At 36.4% G+C, this 26,771-nt stretch overlaps 1 protein-coding gene across 3 annotated transcripts in view; it reads right to left on the bottom strand.

Moving 5' to 3' along the window:
- The window catches only part of side-IV (sidestep IV transmembrane protein), a 446,858-nt gene that overhangs the window by 294,175 nt on the left and 125,912 nt on the right, over positions 1–26,771 (bottom strand). For 2 of the 3 annotated variants that reach the window (XM_087358210.1, XM_087358211.1), the window contains one exon: positions 18,486–18,561. In XM_087358210.1, coding sequence (XP_087214336.1) covers positions 18,486–18,516 — 31 coding nt within the window. In that variant the 5' untranslated portion in view covers positions 18,517–18,561. Of the gene's footprint in view, positions 1–2,897; positions 4,807–18,485; positions 18,562–26,771 lie in introns of those variants that run through there. The other variant, XM_087358209.1, reaches the window with a different exon arrangement.

The following is a 26,771-nucleotide window of genomic DNA, read 5'->3' as shown; positions in this document are numbered from 1 at the left end:
CTGAATTACGACTGACTCTTCAACGACGATTTACTGACTTCAGAACATCCAGAGGCTTTGAATGCAACGATTACAATTGATAATGGACGGTTAACTGATTTAAAAATACGTGCTAATAACTGTTATAAATGAAATATCCCAGTTTTCGTTTGTTCGAACCAAGGAATTCTACACAAAACCTTAGTCAGAGTAATTGGTCGGATGTTACACTCCGACACAAACCGGTTACATATGCAATACAAATCAAAAACGTCAGAGCTGGGTTAAACATATAGTCTTATACATCTGATAAATATTCCTGAAATGTTCTTCCAAGTCTTCACAAACTGTATCATGTTTGGAGACAAAAGCCTCCAAGCAATACTGAACTCAAACCGGGCGCCATATTTCTTTAGAAAATAGGTCACGTGTGAGCCCGCATTTAATAAGGGCAATTTGACGAAAAGAAAATTTGACAACATTCCTGTCGATGCTTGAACTCAGGTCAATCAGTCCGTAATATATTACCAAGATGATAGAAACCTATGTCCCCTGTTTTAAATTTCATTTAATTCTATACCAACTTTTCCACCAAATATCACAAAAGAGGAAGAACACTCATTTTAAACTGCAGATAAATCTCGTACTTCTAAATCATTTTACTGTGAAGTAATTGCTTTAAATACGTATTAAGAAATACAACATGACTTGGCGTATGTGGTGGAGAATCAGATTTTCGTCAAGTCTTCTTAAACAACAAGACACGATCAAACGTCCTTGCCCTGAGCAAGATTCGAACTCAGAAGCGGTATACGATCTGACGTGCCTCAGCCATACAACTCAGAGTGTATAGTCAGGTTATTAAGCCCTTACGTAATCACTATAGGAAGGAACAGGTTTAGATGTTCCCTAAAACTGGTTCCACTACTGTTTACATCGTCTTATAGGCCTCCTTCCAAGGCTGTGGCGTAGCAAGACACTCTAAGATTCCATTACAACTTAACAGATCACTAACACCAAGACAATGTTTATGATATTGTATCGTCGGTCAACGTCCTGTAATCACAGTTCTACTCTATTAACAATCCCTGTAACGCAGTTTTCTTGAGATGTGGTATAGCTGAATCCCCGTCTATTAGCGGTATTTGTACTCCTCCAAGCCTCTCAGATCTAAACACCTTCTGACTTTGTAGGATACCTATAGTCGTTAAATCTGCACACTAAAGTACCCCGACAGATGGAGGGCTTGTAGGCTCCGACGTACCTTTGCGCTGTCGTGCATCGTGAAACATGCTAACCCGGGACTAAAGTTGCAGGTACATAACAACAAAAAGTCAGATTCGTCTCCAAAATTTGGTGTACACGACGCGAGGTAGCCTACAAGCTACACAACATAATTCTGTGTTAATTTCACGCAGCACAGTTCTTCTTGTAAAACAGACATTCATCTCAGCTAGTAAATAAATTAAGCGCTTTTTATTAACACGTATTCAACACCTTCCCCTATCCTGAGGCAGATTAATCCAATCCGCGCCCTAGAAACCTGTTTTCCTAAATTCCATTTTAATATTATTCCTCTGCCTATGCTTAGGTATTCTGGATTACTTTGTAAGTATTTATAATCCCCCCAATCCGCGATACATGTCCTGCCCATTTCATCCTCCAAGGGTTTATTATCCTAATCATGCCTGATAAAGAGAAGGAGCAGTGTTAGAGGGTTACGAAAATATATGTCGTATTTTGCATTACACTGTAATCTGTATGCTAGGTAAAATAAAATACTTCTTTATTCAAGATTGATGACGTTGACGCAGCAAAGTGTAAAAAAACATCTTAATGAACAGTGCTTGGGGCCTTATTTTCCTCCGTTAAAGACATTCTCCCTAAGCATCAAAACAATTTTATAGTTTTATTTTTTTCTCCTTACGAAGGACGTGTGAAAATCTTTTCTTTGTAAGTCTATCAAGAACACTCGAGGCGAAGCTGCATTAAGGCTCTGGGGTCAGTGGCTCTAATGCGCTGGATATGTGAAGTTGTTCCTTGTTTGTTCGCAATTTGCTTTCCCGTCTTTTCGTAACAGAGGCCAAGCGATTGGTCGTTCACCTGTCTATGATATACCGTGTGTGTAAGAAATAATTAAGGGGCAGAATTCGACACAGGACCACATAATGGATTCCACGCAATTATTTCTCACTTCAGGAAACCGAAAAATAACAACAGATGTTGTGAAGATTTTATACGAACTATGGTCTCAATCCTCAGTTCTCTAAGCCGTCGAAAAACGTAAAGGTGCACTACATGATACAACATTAATCTCTGCCAGATGGAATGGAGACATTATCTCCAAAGAATTACGAATCTTAAGCCGATATGAAATGAATAGTCTATTGTTTAAGAGGCTGTATACGTCATTCATATTGTAATATCGACTTGCCACCTAGATTATCTTCGACAAATTCATAACTGTCAGCAATATCGTTTATGCCTTTCAAACATTTCGCCGTAGCAAAATGGGCTCATAATAAATTCAAACGTTTCTACGTAACGCACTCACAATTATATTTCTTATCTTTGTTAACACATGAAACACAAGGAATTAATTCGGCACATCTGCACTCTTTTACATTAGAAGACTGAAAAATACACGTAGGCATATATATATAAAACAGACATTTCGTTCATACTGCTGGTTCGGTATCCGAGGTACTGTTATCAGTGACATCTGTCGAGGATAAATTAAACTAAATATGTACTGAAGTTACGTAAAACTGTAGATTGGAGAACAACGTTGAGTGAACTACTGCATATTAATTTGTCTGCGATTGCACACGTCTACGTAAAAGAGCGAATGTATTCAAACCAGATTTTTTTTTCACAAAGTCGATATAAAACTGCATCGCCGTTGTAACATTACTCACTTGGTTTGTCGAGTTCGGATAGAAGTTCCTCCGTTGTTGCCTGGGAAGTCGACGCGGCTCCTTGCAGCAAGAACGCCATCACCAACACCATCACAGTTTCGCTACTCGCCATCTTGATATCTTAAGTCTTCAAGCGCTGAGTCAAATGTTTTTTATAATGCTAGTAAACACATGGCACGCACTTCATACAACCATAAAATTTAAATCCTCTTGACCAACTATCTGACTTACGATAAAATGGCACACACAGAGTTAACTTCGAATAATTCACAACAGCTTCAACACAGAGTTGTTTCTAAATGTTTAAAAAGTCTTTATATGGGATTTGTTGTAACTTAATTGAACTCTTAGACTCAATATATTCAATAAAATCTGACAAACGTCGTAACATTAACACGTAACACGTATGGAAATTTTTTTAATGACAAGTACACTTCCGAAATGTTTTTTTTTCTGCTGTAACACCTAAACCGACAACAGACACTCCAATTCTTCAGGGTGGAAGAAATTTTACTTTTTAATAAGTCGTTCGTGTTGTGGAGTCGAGAAACGCACACTGATTTTACTGCTACACGATGTGTAAAACTCCTTTTCTGCGTCATATGAAGTTAAATTTTGTTCGTGGTCATTAGATACAGGTACGAGATTATATATTAACAAATGAAATTGAATGCTCGCAGACATTTGAGCCCAATTGTTCTTCGTGGCTTGAAAAATTGCGAACTGTAAGCTGCTTAACACCAGATGAATTACGACAGTGTAGGCCTATCCGTTCCCCCTTGTTCTTCCTTCTTAAACAAGTTGTGTTATCAGATTAAAACAACGCGCGTCTTTTTAATACGGACACAACAAACATTTCCTTCGAAGACAAACTCGGAAAAAAATTCGGAAACATTTAAAAATCCATCTACACATCTACACGACAAAAATTCTAGCACATGGATTTTCTTTTAGATTTAAAATGGTGGACGTGAAGAACAAGTTACTTATGACCAATTACTTAAAACAGATGGTAGACGGACATATTTTCTCGTTTGTATGACTTAATTATTTGGAAGCATATAAAAGTATTGTGGTTACTAACACACCTTTAAGCCAAAGATTTCAACAAAATACACTATTCAGTGGAAACACTGATGGTCGTGCTATATTCTTGCAGTTCGATTTCACGCTCAAAATCTGCAATGGACATTATTTTCTGAGCAAATTATCCCTTTCCCTTTCAGACCCAAGTTACTTGTACACCTTTTCCAACGTTCACTTCTACACTTCATTATATCAGTAACTGGTAACGAGCGGTTTATTTTAAAACCTAACTTTGTAAACGTACGGCATAGTAAAACGAACATAAACCTATTTTGACATACTCGTATTACAGTTTCACAGTTTCCACTTCCGGTGTCAAACAACGGTGACATGATTCTCGAAGCACGAATGTCATGAAGAACTTTTCAGCTACATTTTGTGTCTTGAGATTGATTTAACACGAAGTCTCAGTAACCAGTAATAAAAACAAACTTTAAAACTGTAAGCGCAAAGAACATGTCTTTCTGACATCTGTAACACCATATCTGCTTCAACACTTAATAAGGAGAAATGCCACGAATATTCTGCCACTTTCTTCAAAGTTGGTAACTGTCATACGTATCTTGTACCGAGTCTCAAAACTTGTTAAAAAGTTTTAACCACTATCACTGATAAAACACCGCTATTTTCGATTTCATGCGTCCAACACAGAGTGAGTACATTTTAAAATGATGCCGCGCATAGAAGCAACACTTCCGACCCCACACACAGCATTGGAAAGTTCTAGAATCCAGCAACTGCATGGAAACGAACTACGACCACCAACACCGCGATGCGAGCGGCTCGCCTGCCCGCAGACTACTGAATGCCAGTTGCGCATCGCACTGCTGCTTGGCTGTCCCACCCGCTCCACAAGGTGCGCCTGCCTGCGTCTTTACCCATTCAACTCAGCTTACGCCTTTTAACTGCATTTTGTTTAACACGCACACTATTTCTGAAATCACCCAACGATGTTGCTTTTAAACGTCCTTGGGTTCGTACAGCGTAAGTATCGGACCATTCAAACAACTAAGCTCGAATTGTGATCGTGCTAGACGGAAGTCAGCGTTTTAGGCGCAATCCTGAGAAGCTTCTATTAAAATCGCTTGGTCAGATTTGTAAGAAATGCATTTATCTCATTTCAAAATCGAATACTATTTACCTTTGCTCCATTTTAATATTATCTCCCATTTACGCCTGCGTCTTCAGAGTGGCATTTTACTTTCCAGCCTTTCGAAACAAAGAACCGTGCTCATTTTTCGCCTACTCGCATGAACGCAGCAGGTCTCGCTTCATCCCTTGATTTAATCATCCTAGTAACAAGGGTGAACAGCACAAATTATGGAGCTCATCACTTTACAGTTTTCTCCGGCCTATTGCCACTTCACTCTTCTGGATAGTACTGTTTTAAAAGGTTCCCTTAAAATAGTCCGCAGTAGCTTGTTTCCCATTGCAAGTCGCAGTTTATTTTACAGTATTATTTCAGTATGTTCCTTTAGAAAATGAGAAAACTGAAATAACGTCAGTCAGAATACGTGATCTCTGGTCTGAGATTCCAAACGGTGACCTTAGTAATAGAAAGCAGGTCCGCTAAGTACTTAACTGCGACTTTCAGTGGTCCCAGTGGATCAGAAATAGTATGTCGCACACCGAAGCTAATTTTGCGGTAAAATATTAACATGACGGCCCACTGCTTTCACGTCACGGCAGGTCTGTAGAAATCCCAAGGCCGACAACTGCGTTTAAAATTTAATTTACTTTATATATTCATGCAATAAAACTTTAGGTCTAATGTAGACAATTTATTTTTCTCATGACTGACACCTGTGTGTGTATTTTTTTTAGATTGCGCTCGTAAGTTGTGATAATTGCGTCGTACTCAGTAAGTCTACGATTCAAAACGCAGGGCTTTTTCTAATCACTGAGATTAACTGCAGTATTTAATTATTGTAAGAAATTCTTCAAGTACGTTGCTCTATTGCATGACTCCTACATCTCTAATACGTTTTAACACATAATCCTACGGCCACCTAATTTTGTCACGTCTTCTAAATTCCGGTTTCAAAAGTGTCAGACGTTAAACTACAAAGTCAAACAACATAAGTTAAGTACTCACATTAAGGTCAGGGCTATGTCTCTAATCTCTTCTTCCTACACTCAAATTACCTGCATTTTTCTTCAAATCTGCATATGATCTTTTAACTCGAAATATCAAGACTGTGGGCATAAATGCCAAACCTGTTTTCAATCATTTGCAATGCTTAACTTACTAATTTGCTTGAAGCAGAGTCCTTCTTCAAGTTATGATAGTCGTTAAGGTAGTGCAAAATTAATTTATTCGTGGTTTATTTAAAGACAATGTCAAAATATAAAACGTCGAGTGAGATAAATAATGAATTTATAACAATACAGAAAAAAACAGCCGTGTCTTGATTAAGGCACACTAATCTGGCTTACGGTGGAGGAACAAAAGAAAACCACGAGAAAACTCTGACTGTGTTATTTGCTCTTTGAAGCTCAGTGCAAACTACTACCTCCTTCAACATTCTATATCTCTGCCATTCCTTCAGCGTGTTGTGTGATTCTGAGAATAAAGAGTGATTTTCTCTGTAAACGGCGTTATCCTCCTGATGTTTGTAACAGAGACGCGCTGTTTTTTTGTTGTTGTTTTTTTTAGATATCAACTGCATTTTTAATTATTAGGCTTGAATGACTGCTATATGAAAATCGTGCTTCAAACCATTAATTCATCTAACTAATCCTCTCCCTTATTACGCATTTCGTTATGCGCTTCAAATAATTAATGAGTTATGAGTAAATTAAGATCATGCTAATACTTTTTTAAATTGTTGTTCATATAATATGGTAAAATTAATGTCGTTGAATAAGTTTTTATCGAAGTGTTGCCATTACAGTTACATTTCTGTTAGCGTAAAACGTTGTAAAATACATGTACAGGTTTTAATAAAAGCAAAATTAGCATGGAAACTTGTTTCCTACACCAGTACAATCTTTGGCGTTATAATATAATTTCCTTACATCTACCGCAAAGTCTCATACACAGTTCTCAGATTTTGCATTGCTCCTGTATATCTGCCGTGCGCACGACATTTGTTTGTGAGGATAGAGTTCGACGAAATTCAGCCTGCTTTATTGTTTCACTACGTACAGATTCTGCTTATCTGTGAAAACGACAGAGTGCTAATGGATCTGATCACATACTCAATTAACACAATAATATACTCCGAGTTATTACGTAGAACAGAAGTCTGTTATGAATCCTACTTTATTCAGCTTAGGTAATAACTCTCATAACCCATCGAACTGCACCATATTGTTAATGTCAATAAAACCATTAACTATCTAAATTAATATGATGTAGCATACAATAAACTTAATAACTCAATGAGAAATGTTGCCATGTAAGAAGATTAGTTTTCACTGACACCGTAAAGCAAAGCATACTCTATTTACTAATACAGTGTAAAATAAATTAACATATATTACTTCTATCACGGACTACAGTAATTAAAGTTTTTACGCCCAAATTTTGCAGGTACTGACTGAAATTTCAAAACAAAAATACATTAATGCTCAGTTTATAATCAAAATGTAATCGTAATACTGTTGAAATCAAAGTTCCGCCAGAAAACACATCACACCAGCTTTAATAAAGCTATTAATATTATCTATGCGACTTTACATTGCTTTGTTAAACAACAAACATCAATGCAACTGTATAGTGACACTATTCCATCAGCAGGTTCGTCTGAAAAGAATCTTATCTCAGGCGGGTAGAGGTAGCAAGAATAGCGATTATTTAGACACGGAAGTTAGATTAGAAATGTAATTTGAATTCTGTACATGCGAACCTGATAATTCACAGTAGCTCTAGGTGCACAGAGTTATAATAGGATTTATATTGATTTAGCTACTTCCAGATAGCCCCTGGTTGAATATCCTGTCTCAAAACCCGAACCTGTAGTTGAAGGATAAGAAGCTATGTGAAAAGTGTTCCTACAAAAGACGATATTGGACGTGTTTGTCTCATAGTCGCACATTATAGAATCTTGTTGGTCCATTTTCTTTTATAATAACTTATTAAATACTTAACGAGTAACTGGAAGACAGAATGATGGATATGGCTATAGAAGAATGCTACTAAGCTTATTTTAAAGTAATGATATATTTTAATTTCTTTAAAGGGCATAAAGCGACGAGAAATCTTGGTGCAGACAATTTTGGCAGCGATTCCCAACTCCGGACTTCGTTTTAAATGCCTTACTACTAACACTCGTTCTTACATTCCGTACGTTGTTCTTTAATGTCCAAACATTAATGTTTCTGAAATATACAAATTTCAGCTTTTAAATGTCTTGCAGGTACAGTAGCAACAACCCGATATTTAATAAAAGAAAGTACCAATATTTACCTCGACGTATGCCTCTGGTAAGTTCTGCAGTTCCCTTAATATTACCATATCGGGTCAATACTTCTATACGTTTCATCATACATTTAAAAGCAAAATCCAAAATACACAAATACATAGAATTTCTTTTCAATTCATATTTAATGTTCCTAAAAGTATGAACTTTTAAGACTCGAGCTACGGAGGAATTTGGAAACTTTTCTCAGGTTTCCGAATCTCCACAAAGAGTCTAACTTATAATATTTGGTATAGTAATGTTAGAAAATGCAACTTTCCACAATATGGCTCTCGTCTGTGTTGTACCGACTCATAGTCTGGTACACGTTTACCAACGTTTCAGAGGTCCTTGCTGCCTCCATCTTCACGTAAATTCTACCCGATGCTATAACACAGAAGACAGCCATCTTCATAGTCACCACAGTAAGAACCTCAAATCCTATTCTACAACTATCCACTTTATCAGTTTGCCCTCATTCTGATTTCCGTTCCTGTGTACAGTATATGTAATAAATATGTACTGTATTCTTCCAGTGTAGTCTCATTGTAGCCATGCACTGTCACGTTTCCGATTTCCAGTGTTCGTAAATGCACATATTAGCTGACAGTGATACATAGACAACCGTCCAAAGGCTGGTTACACTAAACTTGACAGGCTGTATGTTGCGACGTTACGTGACGAAGGCGCATGTCAACTTCTTGACATTGCATAAGCGTACTGAATATGCAACAACCTTGAGGCGGCTGAAGTTGAGGGAGTGAGGACTTCGACTGACCCCGTCCGATGTCCCATTCATTCCCAGAATTTGGTGTTGTTTTATGGAAAATCCTTGCAGAAACCTGAGTGTCAATCTTCGTCATGGATAGTACAATTATAAATCAACCCTTGCTGCTTAAAAATTCCCTTTATCTACTCGCCTGTATATTATTATCTGATCCCACTCTGATTACTAAGTCACTGATCCCTTCCACATCCTTGACATTTTGGTTTGTATTATGCGTCATTTTTTATCCACTCTGTGCAAGGAATGTGTAATGAGGACGTCATCTCTCTGTCCGTCTCTCTGTCCAAACGTTTCAGCTGTGAAGCTACACAAAGAATTTCTTTAGAAATTAGTGCTGAAGGCCTATACTGAAATGTAAGAAAAGTTTTTGTTTCGTACTGTCCACATATATACTTATGTGACATAAAACGCAGATATCATTATAATCTGCAAGTTTTATGTAAAGCGTTTTACGTATTATTAGAATTAGTATTTAACAAGTAAAAGAGAAATATTTATAACGCCAGGTAATGAATATCAATAGCTTTGAAAAAATACGTTTGATTCTGCAACATAACGGAACTACCTCTTGGCTCGTGTCTTTATGTTCCCGATGTCGAAGAATGGAGATACAGGTAAGGTTATTGCAAACACAGGGCCTATACACATGTATTTAAAACGCATTATTACTTCGATTGGAGGTAGGCATGATATAGCAACAAAGAGGTATTATTATTATTAACGTCATAATTAGGAAAAAAGATGACTACTTACATAAAAAAGTTTAACGTAGGCTGTGCAAAATATAAAGATTAGTGAAATTAAACATTTAATTCTTTAAATAAGTACATTTTCGCAAATAAAGCACTGTACAGGCAATTTCAATCACAAAACAAAAGTTCAAATTTTGCAATGAATTTACATGCTGGTTCGCAAAAATAATATAATATATACAAATAATATTCTGACTTAGGGCCCATTAATAAATAAATCAGTCAAACTGTCATTACTGTAAGTGGTGATATTGCTTAAATTCGCTTTTGTTATGCAGCTTCTATCTTACAGGTAACATCAATTGACCCCAACATCTCACATACGCATGTGAAAGGTTACTAGAAAAGTAAATGTGCAAAGCGCCTTCGAAGCAAACGAAATGAGCATAGGGTTGGTTTCACATAACTATAATTTTTATCGTTTTTACATGAACAAAATAAATCTGATACGCGGATCTGTTAATTATACTAACACAGAGTAACAGATCAAATAAACTTCTTAAACAAACAGACAATTTCAGATACGCCTTTTACTATGAGCACGTTACCTCATTCATCTTTGACTTGTTCAGAAAGACGTAATGCAACGTAACATACACTCACTGCTGAGCTATCAATTCTCCTTCCATATTTTTCGTTACTAGCGACTCAGCGGCAACAACTAACATTCAGATCTAATGATAACCATAATATAATAAATGTATCATAATGTTCACCAAATGGCAATGTGCAGAATGCAAGAAATATAACACGCGTAATCAATATGATTCTACACATAATAAAACACAATATCATTCTAAGACGATAAATGACTACAATGAATACCCGTAGTTCAAACGATATCTTCGTCACATGTGGTACATACTTAACTTAGACCCCACACTGCCACATCAGTGAACTCAAATGGGGTCAAGGCGGACTAAGCTATATCATGAATGCGAACATACAAAGAAGAAGACGGGGCCTTCAGGCAATTAATCACAGAATAGTTTATGAGAACGGCCATACTCACACTTTACTTCAGTGCTGTTTAATTTCTACTGCAACATATTACATCACTGTATGTGACGTAAAACGCGTGGTGATACAAACACAGACGTGATATGCCACACCTGGTGTTACAATTTCATTTCACTGAATACCCAGCTACTGGCATAAAATATTTTATAGCGTAAACACGGTTTTTACTATCAGCATAAGCCTACACGTCTCCGTTTCATGGAAGAGAATACGTATAATTCTTAGCGAGTGGTTAAAGAGGCTGCAGACAATCTGCCACTCATTCCAAACATACCGGGTTCGAGCACCATCTGCTGTTCACCCTCATTTACCGGAAAGATTTCTATGATTACAACTTATAACACGATTACCTTATTATAAATGTCGTTTGATTCATAATTAATAAACAATATAACAAATCTAATACAAAATAAAAGTGTTTTAGTTTAAAGGCATTTACTGGCTAATTGTTTAATCTTTATAATACGCAACGTACAGATGAGAATTCACTGAAACTCATCCTGCAAATACAATTATACTTTCAGCTGTAGAGCGCGCAATTAAAATTATAACGAAATATACAGAAATATAACAGCAAATAGAAAGGAAAATTGAGGTAAGTCTGCAATGTAGATGCAGGATCACACCTTCGTAGTTAAAGTTGATAAAAATAAATTTAGCCTAAAGTAACGTGGTGTCCAAATATCAGACGTATTTGATCGAATACGCAGTGGCAGAGTGCAATAATTGTTTAAATAATATTTCACGTCACCATTTCACTAGCAACAAGCATGAACGGTTTACTTATTTGCCAACACAATAACAAGCCAAAAAGCTGCTATAATGCAGTAACAACCAATGAATGAGAAATAATAATGATTGACGGAGTGAAGTCAAGTTGAATGAAGTGATGGCGACCGTGTTTAGGTCAAAGAAGCTTCACTGAAGCTATTGATAACAGAGAAGATTCCAGTGAGATTTTAGGTTCTTACTGTCTCGTGTATGAAGATGACAGCCAGATACTTGCGCCGCGTCGTCTCGTTGAAGTTTATTGACTTTTCAGAGGTGCTTACTTCCTCCATCATTAGGGCACAACATCCCAGAAGGCTGTCATCGGAAAAAAACCCAAAATAAAGTCATTACAATTGTCCGTCCGTTTCGTGTTACGAAGCCATCTTCAGACCTACACGACGGAAATCACAAATGTCAACAGTTCACCAACATCAAAGTGCAGTGATATGAAAAGTTAAAGTGTCATTCTAGAGCCGTGGCGGTAACCGAAACGCGCTCCAGCTCCTGGTAACATTTACTTCGTCCCATCCTCGACTCGCGAGCAGCTAGTCATTGAACGAGTCACAGGGAGGTCATTATAAAGGTCGCTTGAGTGAACACAAGTTTGTAAGTAAACTATGGTACACTGCCACGTTTAATACACAGACCGACAGGGTCTCAGCACCACGTTCTCTCAGTAACTACAAATAAAACGTTGCTCATAATTCACAATACAGGGATACGTTACGATCTACTCGTATTACGGAGGGGGGAACAAACCCTTTCATTCTGACCCATGCAGTTTGCTCTGTGGCAACGCCCCTCGACGAAGAGGGTCCTGGGTGGGATCTAGTCTAAATTCCTATGTAATGATTGATAAATGTTTTAATCTCACAAACGTGCCACGTCTTAGGAGGTAAACCAAACCAAGCAATTGAAGAACAGTAATGTGAAGAAAACGTTTCCCTGTGCAGGTAGTTTCTAGTAGGTTTAAACAGGTTAACTATGATAAACACGTAGTGTCGATAAATTGATAACAATGAGTGTATAATTTTAGACAAACATCGAAACAAAACAATCTATCTGGGCTCAGCAGACACCGCAAGAATTCAACATGTTCCATCTGAAACGGCATTGTTTGGAACCGATAATATCTGCGTTATGGAAAATTTGCGTTGCATAAGGTAGAGCTGTGAGTTATATTATGTCACGTGGAAATCGACTTTGAGCTCCAATACCTTCAAGCTCCACAAGCAGATATACATAAACAGGCCTTTAATAACAGCCTACATTAAAGACTATGATCAGAGAATTTACTGTAGTTTCTTAAATAATCACAACGTTAGATTTTCTCTAAAATATGTCACGAAAATTGATTTTCATGATCCGAAACTATCTTTTCTATTAGCACTAATTCTGGGTACGTAGAGAATGAACCAAACTTTCGTTAATTTCATATGTCAAGCTAACATTATGCATGAACTGGTCATGAACCAACATTATTTTTCATGTTAACCATGTTATTATTTTCAGTTGTGCTAAATACAATTGCATTACATTATATGTATGTATGTGTGTATGTATGTATGTATGTATGTATGTATGTATGTATGTATGTATGTAATGTATACTAAACATTACCAAAACACACAGCTTTTACACTGATTGTTATTATTTGTGTTCACGCATAGGAAACTTCGGACAGCCACATTTTATCGTCCCTAGTGACAACTTGGAAAGTTGGAGTGGTCTCAAATAATTGTCATAAAAAGCTGATGAACACAACTGAATCAGATTAAGAAGATGGCTGTCTTCTGGGTTCATCCGCCATGTAGTATGGTAGAATCTTAGCGACGTTTTAGAGGTGCTTGTTACCTCTATCAACAGGATGATGGGCTGTCAAGCACGTCTGAAACGTCGGTAAGCTTTTACCAGATACACAGCACAAGTACAAAGAAGGCAGCCATCTTCATATTCGTCACCGTGAGGTCCGGAAACCTCAGAGTATAAGATTAAGGTCTGTAACTAGGACTAACGTATGTATGAGTTGTGGCGAGGTCCTTGAAAAGACTTGTTTAGATTACGAAAAATCAATTACTATTTATCCATTCATATTTTATTTCAAGAATATGCACCCATAAAAGGGTAAATTAGATGAGCACACAGTTAATATGACTAAGGTTTACGGAGGTGAGTCTTACGTTTAGGCAAACACTCCAGTTGTCATCTTCAAGGTAAATATGTACTTGTTGCTTGTTTTTGAAAGCCATGATATGTTACAATGTGCTGTTTATACAAACGCTGCTGCAAATCTATTCGCATTATCAGCCGAAATAAACTTTGTTTGTATCTCGTTAAATGTTCTCCACAACAAAACATTACTTCAACAATCCTTGTAGGCACATATCGTAAAGAGGTCTATATTTTATGTTGTGTACAAACCATTTGTAAGATGATTAGGTTCTTTTACAAGAAAATCGATGAAGTTCTGTACGAGTTTCCTGCAAAGTTTTATTCATATTTATCTAATATAAAATTCTCCCAACAAAATTTATTGTTGATTGTCAATTCAAATTTTAACAACATAAGATTAATAATTGTGAGAATAAGCTTACTAATGACGTACTGACAGAAAAGACCCTCCATTATGCGTTTATCTTTCTGTATTGTTCTGTCCTGTGAAGACGACGACGTTGTCCAAAGAGTCCTACCAGATGTCTAAGTGGCTAAAGAAACCTCTAATACGTGGGGCGACCAAGGTCCTTCAAGGACTGTAGAGCCATAGAGTAAGTAATTAAGTAAGTGTCAGAAGTAGTAATTATCAGAAGATGGATGCAGTCTAACAGAACATTTTACATTACACATACAGAGTAACATGCTGTAACTGCAAGCATAAAACATATTTCCAAACGGTTATGAACGTGTTATAACTGAAGTAAGGTATGACTTATTTATATATATATATATATATATATATATATATATATGTAGGCAAACTAAATCTTGCCATTTTTTGCGCTAATTTTTACGTGGTTACTATTAACGTTGGAATTACCAGTCTTGGATAGGTTAAACGGCTTGAAACTCGAACTGCATCACTGTCCATTCATCTTAGGTTTGTTCTGGTAAACTGCTCGTACAAATTCAACCAAGTTTAAATGTGTATTACCCATTTTCATAGATTACGCTGAAAAACAACGGGGGTAATTTAGTATTTAGCAGACTTATTTCGTACCTTCAAATATAAGTCTGAAGGTTCACAAAATCCAGCTGGCATGTTTAAGTTAGCTACAGCAATATCTTGGTTTAAGGAGAAATTGTAAGCTGTGTTGTATGTGCCCCGGACACTGGCTACTCGGACTACAAATTTACGCCTTGTTATAGGCAAGTTTCTGTCCTACACCGCAAGTGAACCCTTCGCCACTTATCATCTACTATTGTATCACAGCTGAACTGCAACCTGTCGGACGTTTGCCAGGGTTGCAAATATTGGTGTGAAGAGACGTCGGAGGAAATTGAAACCAAAGTCGTGCAAGCTCGGTTTTCCTTCCTGTTTCAAATTGGTCGCGAAATGGAAAGGGATGAGTAGAGGGCAGGAGGGATAGAAAGAAATATTAGCACCACTATTCCAAGCCAGCTAACTGGTGGGAGAACCCGTGTTCTTGCTGCTTAGTCTCAGCTCCTAGTTAGTTCCTATTGGGAAATCAAACTGACTCAATTAGCTGCAGGCGCGAACACAGAACGTGCCTCAGGCTAGGACAGTGGATTCTTAACGGCTACGATCCGGCGTTTAAAACACTTCCCTGACAGGGCGGGTCCTGTGAGCTTCATTGATTTACAAAGAACTTAGTCAAGAGAATATTATACTGAAGACTGATTGAAAACTTAGGTAACTATATGACACCATACCAACTACTATAAAAGCAGATAAATCTTGCGGCTAAAACGTACACGTCTAATCAAGCAGAACTACGTTCGAGACTTTCAAGCTTAGTATTAGATTTGTGGTCAAAGCTGTGTTAACAGGATTTTATTTCCCTTGCCATCTATTCAGTTAGATCGTACCTTGTTTACACAAGAACTGGCAATGTCAAATAATGCCATAAATAGTTGGCAAGGGTTTTGCAGGTCTCTGGGGAAGAACACTATAGAAACAACTACACTAAATCGGCATAAACTAATTGAGCAAATTAACACTAGCCGTTCTCGGACGCCTCAGGGGGCGGTGATAGATAAATATGGAGCAATTAGGAAATTGCGATTAACAGAGGAAATGCGAAGGGCACGGAGAGAAACCTATTCCAGTGCCACTTCGTCCATCACGAAGCCCTCTCCAAGTGACCTGGGAAATATATCGAATTCAGACAACGTCTGGCTGCCTCATCTGTGGAACCATCATGGCAAAGCAATGCCGATATATTTTTGTGTGGAATTCGGAAAGGCAGCAAAACCTCTTTCAAAATTGACGACCTCTGAAACTGGACAAACATAAATGGAATAGTAACCATTTAAGAAACGCCTTATAAAGATCTACAAAATTATTTTGGAGGAACTAGGATAGGATATAGCAAGTAGAGCGATCATGTGGCAACCTCGAAATGCAAGAATGCATATAACTCCAGAGACATTAAAATTTAATGTTATTGTTCGACTTAAAAACCGCAGTTCTGTAACACAAAATTACTTTTCATTCACATGGTACTTTCCATGTCGTGCTTCTACCTAGACCTGCAAAATATCCCGAGAACTGACTGTGATCTTTGGAAAAAATGATGGTTTTCTGGAGTCGCCACAAGACCTCTCTTGTTCCTTTAAAGGGTCGGCACCCTGACTTTTACAAATGAGGGATACAGACTGAAGGTTTAACACAATTCTGAGGACTTTGTTTTCACGCGCAAATTCTCCGTCTTTTTCTCTATCATTGGTAGGAGGCAGGGAACTAATTAACCGTACAATCAGTCTCTAATTAAAAGCACAGTCCTCGCAGAATGAGGTCACGCAGTTCTGATCGGTATTACAGCTGTCTGTTGTGTCAGGGCGGAGAAGTTTCTATAAACTTCTGTCACAATGAAAAGCCACAATGTGTACTTTATCTTATTAGACCTTATGTTATGCATGGACACACAACTATTAATTGGGATTCAGAGTTTCCTTGTCCCATTATCAGAGGCAACAAGGACAGGTTACAATGGGGAGCACGAACGAGAAAAATTTCGTAGTCAGCATTATCGTACAAAAATCATATAACATTCACAATGATCAGCAAGCTGTTAAAGTGAAATTAAACAAGTTCCGTTGAATTAACAGAAACATAGATAAAATATTCCGCATTAACAACGGGTCTGTTAATATCTCCATACACTCATAACCTTCAGCGTTAAACGATATCACGTTAATTTTCGATCCAATTTCATTAACGTTCTACCCTACGTTCAAATAGTTAGTGTGCATGAAAGTCCTTCGAATTGTTCTGAGCAACGTTTTTTTTACCGCAACTCCAAATTTATGTTAGATTAATGTAACTTTAAAATAATTTAAAATTCTCTTATGTTGGTATCGCTCTCTTGTTTTGAGCGGCAACCAGATGTTTCCTATCGAATTTCACTGCACCGAATACCCAAATATGTATATGACATGTTTACGCGTGTACTGAGCATCTTTAACGGGGTGAACTTTACAGAAAATTTCTCTAGTTTTATATAGGCACAAATCTTAATGTTCAAGCCAGCTTTAATAATAAAGAAATATAGTGGCGATTATTCTGGTTACTGACGTGGATCCTGTTTCAGCAGTGGAACGCACAATACCACGGAACGATGCATCACAATTCACGTTCAAAGCCGGTGTTAAAAACAGGTATTTTTTCTGCAATTTTCCCAAATTTAAGGAGTAAAACGTTCAGATTATTTTTGGAAGTGTGATAATATCAAACCCATTGTTTTATGAACAGTGTAATAATATATTTAAAAGTATGGAGACTGCGTACAATATACATCTATCTTACACGATCACCATACATAATAATACACGCGAACCTCTCTTCTCCATGTTGGGTTCAGAGTAGCCCTTATTTTGCTCACTGCTCTGAACAGTTTACTAACCACTATAATATTTATCACTGCTGCGGTAAATTGAAAAACAGGCAGGCCTATCATTCCTGGCAGTTTGCGGAACGGAGTCTGACAGTACTAATTAATACTTTCTATATTAAACGTTGACAATTTATAGGGTGTCCACTCAAGATTCCTATAAAATTCAGTATTATCTTCGAAATGCTTGATATATGAGCCACACAGACATATACTGTGTTCTACTTCTCACTAATTTTGCTACGTCTAAACGGTGTTGGATCTGAGAATACACAAGTGACAATTACTGTAATTAAAGTACAGGCTTATTATTCTATTTGTGGCAACGTTTAAATAGGAAATCCTCCATATGATAATCTGCCCTCTAGCTGTATTACGTTGCTACAAGACTGGACGAAATTTACAGATAAACCACAAGGGTTCGGAAATATATGTAAAATATTATATATAATTAATAGTATAATATACACATATATAGGCCTACTTAAATACGAAAATGTTTCGTAAAATATATCATAAGTACGGGCTATAATATATTATGCAATTTGCATGTAATGAGGAGAGACTCATGACATCGGTGGATTAGCAATGATGACCTTAGTTACATAAAGGAGATGGCAGCATGCGATTCCAGAAATATAATTGCTCATATAAAAATTACGAAACCTGTGTTTACATGACCTTGAATATATGTGATTTACCTGCAATGCCGGTGCCTGTATGCAACTGCATGCATGCAAATGAGGACTTGTCGCTAGGCAGGTCTGGAACCTCTACCTGGAAATAAGGAACGTGGCTGTTAGTGCATTAGACAGACTATTTAAATACACATTCTCAATATGTGTGAAATATAGTGTATTTATGTGTTTCTGGCACAGATTCACTAAAGATTTTAGTACCTTGTAAATAACAAAATATATGTGTTTATGGGGAGGAGGGATATGGGGTATTAATAATATAAGATTAAGTTAGTATATTAGTTTTCAGTTTGTTCCTATAGGATGTAAATCACATAGTCATAACGAAAGCAAGAATATTTTAAGTAAGTTATGTTGTATATTGTAATACAATAATGTTTTAGTCGTCTCCAATTTCACACATTATAGGCACGAACATTTAAAAGAAAATTATTAATTCTTTATAATCCTTACCAACAGAGTACAGAGATAAGTGAATTGTAGACTCTACTAAGTTTATAGTAGAAATTAAGCTCTTTTTGCGCAAGACACTTCAAAACAACTACAAAATTAGATAGATTATGATTTCATCAATATTTTACTGAAACTGTACAGATATCCATCAGGAATAAATTACAGTTTAAACATATCAATACAATAAGAATATCTGCTAACAGGTTTATGGTGCTGGTGAATCTTACACCTTCGGAACTACAAAGTGCTTCAAATGAGAAGAGAGAGGCTTTCATACCCGAGTTGCATACCATTTCTAAACATTCGAACTTTAGTCGATCCAGTTTCTGCATATTTGTCTGCGGCTGAAATATGTATAAAAGTAAACATTCCGACCCACGATAACCGCCCTTCGTAAATGGCTTGAAAAGAAAAACAAAGACAACAAGCCATATCCTGAGCTGGATTGGAAACCATAACCACGGAAACCAAGACCGTAAAAAGGCCACGCTCTAACGATGACGTATACCATACTCGGCCAACGAATACTGCCATTTGTAAAACGTATGTCTCCGCCATTAAGTTTTCACTGCAGTCCTACAGCATTTGACGACGGGTTTATTATTTAATTACATTTTCATTTTACTCTTTTTGACATTCTCCGTCGTCAATTTTTGTTAAAAACACTAAATTTTCGAAACCTCGTCCTGCTTCTATTGTCTGGTAAATGTGTGAAAACTTGAAGATTTCTGTCTTCCTTGTTGCACTATGTAGTATGGTAGATGTTTACCAACGTTTCAGAGGTCATACTGCCTCCGTCATCAGGGCGATTCCTCAACCCAGAAGACAGAAATCTTCATACTCACCACTGCGAAAACCTCGAATCTTACGCGTGAAACCTTCTCTGATACATCGTACATCAATTTAACTAGAAACAGGATGGAAATTATCCAAAATGTGTGTCAATATAACAAGTCAGCGCTTGCAGCGACTTTTAATTAAACACGTGAAGATGGAAATATACATTTCTGTTTCTGTTTAAAAGGATTTACGTTACATATATTGACTTTTATGGATTCTCACAGATGTTATATTTCACCGTTGCAGCATCCATTCGTTGCTCTACCTGATGTTTTAAAAGTCTGAGCAGAAGAAATATATTTCATTAAGATGAACTTATGTATAAGGAGCCTGTTTAAATGGTAAGATTTCTCATCAGTAAAAAAGTTTGAGTTTTATCTCCACGAATTATGCTTCAATTTCAAAACCAGAAACAAGAAAATAAGAACAAGTTTCTTCTTTCTATCTGTGCAAACAGTGGTTAAAGATACTTCATGTAGCGCTACATGGAAAATGTACTGAATTTCTAAGTTCAATGTACATAATTTTCACAATATACGTAACTGAAGACCTAAACATTTTTCATGATTTTTCTTGTAATAATATAATAATATTTGAAGTTCACAGTGTGTGAATTAATACAAGTAACGAAGAAAATAAACTTTCTTCGCAGCGGAAAAGTACTTCAAAACTTTCTCCTCTTAATATAAACTTCTTTTTCATTCTAAGGTTTATTTAGTTTTACATTGGACTGGACCACTGAAACAAGTGGGAGTCTCCCTCACTCTCTAATTTACATCGCTTGTTTTTACATTCAGTCCTCCACTTCACTCTCTTTTTATTAATTTAGATCGTAGCATCCACGTTCTACCGTTTTCACTTCCCACAATTCATTACGGCCCTTCTGTTTACACTGTTTTATCCTCTTTCTTCCGTTCACCACGTTACTGATTCACAGGCTTATGCATGAACTTTTCTTTCATCGCTTCAATTATCTGACTCCACGCACGTTTACTTGTTCCGAATTACAGAATAGCTACGTGAGAGAAATTTAAACACCAACCTTATAAAGTCCAGTAAGACTAGAATGTAGCATGTTGCCTATTGCACAGGCTCAGCACCCCAACGACATACAATCCAATGTACTTTATGAGTAACACTGGAAGCAGAATTTCAACAATAGCGTTCCGAAAGGACGCGGAAATCAACAGAAACGTTCCAGAAACCGTTAATTTGAAAAAGCGAAACAGTTGTATACGAGAATACAATATGATATTTATAGAGTTTTAGAAAGTCTACTGACAACTGAGCAACATATCTTGTTATTGGCTGACTAACGAATTAATCGTCTTCACAAAAAATAAAAATTTTCTAACAAATAAACAGATTAACAATTTATAATGCAATATTAATTTGTTCAAGACGAGTTTTCCCTACATCTTATTAGCAAGAAAGTTGATCTCATCAACATAAAAGTTCACTACAAGACAACATAGCGACGGAGTTTAATGTGGTGGATACATAACCCAGGATTCAGATAAGAAACAGTAAATACGCAAAACTTCTGCTATCATCAATATGGAAAATCCTCGCCCAAACTCTCCAATGCTGATAACATTCACCGACTACATACTTAAAATAATTTATGAGTTTACCTTGTGTTAATATATCTACTCCTGATATAGTAGCCAATGTCCACCAAGCGTGACCCGTTTCGCGGGAGTTTAGAATATGGACTCAGGCGATGGGTTTTGTATTGGTGGGTTTAGCACGAAAATGGCTTAAGTCACCATGTAGATATTTCACATTTAATTTATTTTACCAAGAAAATGTATAAGATCTATACTTTTAACGATCATAAATTTAATGTTTTTGTTCTGAAGAGAACGTGAAAATCATAATATCACTACGTTACTATACGCACGTAAATAGCATCGTAGAAAATCAAGCACTTTATAGGCATGAAGACATCACAGGCGAAAAATTATTTCCGTCTAATATGCACAAAACCTTGTAACATTTTAATAACAGTAGTGTTTGTAGCATTGATATTACAATCCTCACACAAGGTAAAATGTATGCATAACGTGCTACACAGTAAATACTGAAATACAGTTTTCTCTTTGTCTGTGAGTAACTTCGGTAATAAGATTAAATGTTATGTTTAGTACTAGTGTAGCATAAATCTTCAAATTTTACGGGAATAATATATTTTTTCTTGAAAAGTAATACAGTTTATTGCAAATCGTAAGGAATTGAAAATAAAATTTCTCTTTCTTTTGAATGCTCATAACATTAAACTCAGAATAAGTAATTTGACTCTATATAATTCGTAAATGTGGAAAATGTACTAGATTCTTGTAGCTCCTAATACCATTTTAATGTATTATAAATGCTAACACTAAATAATAATAAAAGTCGTAATAAATAAATAAATAAACAATGAGAAAAATGAAACGAATAAAATCAGTAAAATCCAAGCACCCTTTCAGATCCGAATTTCGTTCTTCACTGGATAAGTCAACATCCGCTTAAAATCTTTCGCAATGGGAAATACTACACGCTGCTAATTATATTACATTAACTAATGGATGTAATGATAATGGAATATGATGAAAATTACCACAAACATCCTAATTTCCGAGGGATTGAAACACGAAGCCCTATGAGTACTGAGCCCTAATACCTACCACGCGCCGCTGTACCCGATTACCAAAATCAATAATATATATAATTAATACAAAACCGTGGTTATCTCTGTTCTTGCCTGAGTAATGACTGCTCGTGATATTTTGCGATGTAATTATGTTACCTGAATATTTCAAGAGGAGTAACGTTACTGAATGAAATGCAATATATTATTAATTCAAAATAATTTTCACGCTACTTCCGTTCGATTCAATCTTATTCCAAACGTTAAACAGCTTTCTGTAGATCTTACTGTACTTTTACTCACACGCATTTGACCTGACATTCTTTCAGAGAACAACAGCGGAAGAAATAAGGACAAATTTACCTTAAATTAGACCCAGTTTTACTTAAGCTTGTGATGCAACAAATCACAAAATGCAGTTTTTAGCCTAAAGTTGTATTTTATTAACGAAAATTTATATGGCGTTATCATAAATATCTGATTTTCGTCCTGAATAAATCTGAACCGAATAATTTATTTTCATAAAGGTTAATATAAATATCATGCCACTAGAGAGAATTAAAATTTTTACTGGCTAATTTCTTCAAAATCAACAATACAAATATTAGTAGTCGTTCAAAAAAAATCCCGGCGACGATTAAAGCGAGTAGACAGCAAATGCGAGTCAGATTACGCAAAAACGACGCAATAAACGGCAGGTTCGTGTAACCTGTATTAAGAAATTGAACATAGTAACGTTGAAATCTTCCTTGTTAACTTATCCTGTAATTCTCTTTTCATTTATCCTTCACTTATCGCTCGTCGCGCCACGTGGGGAAAATGAACTCATTTTCGATTTGTCTGATATTCCTCATTATGAAAGGACCTTCAGCTAAGCATAACATTTTCTTAACAAAACAATATTTAACAGCTGTATGATCGCCTTTCTATAAATTTAGTTTGTTTATAGTGTTTAATTGGGAAAATGAAATCCATACTGAATACAATGCTCAGGTTAACAACGCCTTCCAAAGAATACCCTACCTCGTTGTTTACTATTGATCTCTTGAGTTAACAAATCAAACTTCAGTGTTCAGAATCACTACTTGGTGTTGTAGTACGTGGTCACGGCATTCTGATATCGTTTAAAGAAATAATAACTATGTCCAGATGAAGTCACACTAAATCTGTGTTATAGGTGCTGACGTTTCTTATAAAGTGGCTGACATGCGTACTATCTCTTTATAACAGGTGATAAAATTTTCATTGATTGATAGGAGAGAAATGTTAAGATAACAGTAAGACCACATACTTTTTACGAAAACATATTTTTGTAAAAATATTAAATAGGGTTTTTGATTCGTTTCGGTTAAATATATTTTTTACGGATTTCAGTTTGTGTTTCCTCAACACTGGGAGCAAATTTACATCGTGTTTCAACTTCATGAGCGGCTAGACAGATCCAGAACGGGATTATTCTGACGAGCAGGATGACCGGCTGTGCTCAAAAACGCCTCGGCCCACGAGAAAATCTTGTCGCAATCCTAGCGTCGGCAAGGCCAAAGTCCATAAGCCCCTTATACACTGGGATCGGCAAGATGCTTAAGTCTTTATGTATTTTCAGCACTGTACAGTCCATACAGAACAAAAAGGCACAGGAAATGAAGCTATTAAATTATACACCAAAATGCCACCCCCCCCCCCCCCCCCAATTGTCCTGTCTGATCGCTTAGTCACGATTCAACTGTCATACATGCTGTGATCTTACGACGCACTGCCAAGGATTTTAATTATGCGTGTTTCTGTTCTCGCGGAAAAGATGCTGCAATACAATAACTTAATCGGATTTCAAGGTCTTGTTATCTGACATTTATCAGAGTTACTAACAACCAAAAACAGTGGGGTATCTAGAGTAACCTTATGAATTAAATATTAAGGGCCGAGACGTTTGGACCGCAACTGAATGGTATGTGGACACAGACTTATGCATAAGTTGACGCAACTTAACAAACTATTTCTGATTTTCATAACTTCCTCTACGTAAAATATGAAATCGTACATAAAAAATTACAACTGTCTGCTTAAACGTGCAACATATAATTAAAAATCATCCTAACTTGGGAAGATGTACAATGCAATTAAAAATCTCCGTTAAGTAAACCAAGAATCAATCAATAAAATAACACTTTAATGATGTTAAAATAGTTTGTTTTAGGTTACGAGTGGAAATGAATGCACGAGATCAAGAAGTGGACCTTCCTTTGTCAGCAGTGAGTAATGTCTACTGAATGCATCGTTTGAAACCTTTAAACAAAACCGCTTGTGCATGTAATTGAAATTTTTTTTCAGTTCATTGAATAAATTCATTCATCAACCGACAGTTGAAACAGACTTTGCTTTCCAATGTTCCCTTTACTGAATCACGAGAAATATACAAACGATACCTGGTTTCCTTGATAATTTATAAGTAACGCAACTCGTTTGTGTCTTCTTTGCAATGCATGTCTCTTTTTAACAATGAACAGAAGGAATTCGTCGCACGTGCTACATAGATGCATGTATTCGTAAAATAACCTTCGTGATCCTAATTCATTCTCAATGTTAGCAAACACGTGCGCGCTTCTATAAATTAGGTTTCATTCAGTGTCTTCTTATTTCCTTTCAAGCCATATAAGGAAATCTATCTAAAAGAGACACCTTGACAAAGGGTCTGAGACATATTCAGATACAAAAATAGAACGATACCATTCAAGGATCTGTATGGTTATGAGATGAGTATAAAGTTAAGTATCTTATGGGATGTTTAGACGTGTAGTGTCGTAGAAAATTACTGTCGTTTCGAATGTGATTATTGATTCCATTATCAGGGCGATGATGGAGACAGTAAGCGCCTCTGAAATCTTGGTCTATTTCTACGAGACGAGAAGACAACCATTTTTATCGATCTGTATGGCTACATGTTTCTTCTATATACTCACAATTTTTCCACTGAGCTCTATTTTCTGGTACTATCACATAACACAACAAGAAGAAAGTGAAAAATGGCAGAAACACAAAAAGGATTTGAATATGTATATTATTTTACAAGAAACAGGGTGGGCACTCAGAAATGCTATTAGCCAATAATCCTTTGCCTATCTCTTCCATGGCCTATTATAACCATAGTTTCTCAGGTCATAATTCCCAGTTATCATGTCATGGGACGTGATGGTAATGGAAATTCACCGAGTACAAACGTCTACGTTAAATTCTGGAAGTCTTGTTTAGTCATCCATATGTTATGTCAGTCAGATTCTCAGTAACCTTCCATAACTTTATAATCTGTGTTCCTAAATGCTGACATGTCAAAACTCTTCAGGTGTACACTTTCATAGCACACGAACACACTTGTTGCCTTTAAAACGCAGAAAATTACAATTGTAACATACTCTTCCAGAAACCTACTGCTTCCAATGTAATAAGGTCCCTACTTGCAAACTTGTACGGTTTATCTTATTCGGAAGTCCCTGGCCAAGACCTTCGTAGGTTACATTTGGCTCACGTATTTTGTGTTTACTACAGACAAACAAAGAAATTCGTTTCATAATAAGTCTACAATATAACCCTCTGTACACTCATCTCAGCTCGCAATTAATTATAAAGCTGCTGCCAATTCTCACTCAACGACGTATGAATATAACATATGTAGTTGACATAAGGACTTTAAACAAATCAGCAAATAAACACAACTGTGGAAACAGAAGAAATAAACGATGTGTTTATTTAAAAAATAAAAATAACTTTAATTTATTTTGTTGATAAAAATAATTAATTTCTCCACTCGTTGGTATAAAATTAATGTCATTGGTCACCTTTGTAAAGCAGAAAACCTGCGATGTCAAATTTATGTAACTGAAAGCACAAAATAAATAATTATTCCATGAAAACACATGCGTTGTGTTCAGCGGACACTCTCCCCACAGTTTCAAATCGCATTCGAATGCATGATTCTTCTGTTTGTTTGCTTTTTATATTTTTAAAATTTGTGTCTGACAGGAGAAAAGCCAAAGAATTCAATTACTATATATTTGAAGTTAAGAAATATAAAAATATGAAACAAGAGTCCCTAAAAGAGGTCCTTTTTTCCAAAGTACTCGTCTTTATGCCGTGCAGGTACAAAAGTCAGTTAGGTCTGGAACCCATCTTGCAACTCAAACTATGTATGGACACAGTCGATTGTTTTGCAAGTGGTAAAGCGGGTACAGCGTGAAGTCGACTTTTCACTTCGGTGTAATGTCGAGGTTAAAGCTTCGCCATGGCGTGGATCACATGACACAGAAGAATATTTTACTTCAAGTTATTTAAATTACAACTCTTTTCTGTGGTAGGCAGAATTTTTAGAGCGT

This window comes from Zootermopsis nevadensis, unplaced genomic scaffold (assembly GCF_977971745.1).
Source record: "Zootermopsis nevadensis isolate Lab colony 2312 unplaced genomic scaffold, Znev_1.0 Znev_ptg000029l, whole genome shotgun sequence".
NCBI classification, from domain to species: Eukaryota; Metazoa; Arthropoda; class Insecta; order Blattodea; family Termopsidae; genus Zootermopsis; species Zootermopsis nevadensis.
The sequence above is the reverse complement of the archived record's forward strand: the minus strand, read 5'-3'. Positions and strand labels throughout refer to the sequence as shown.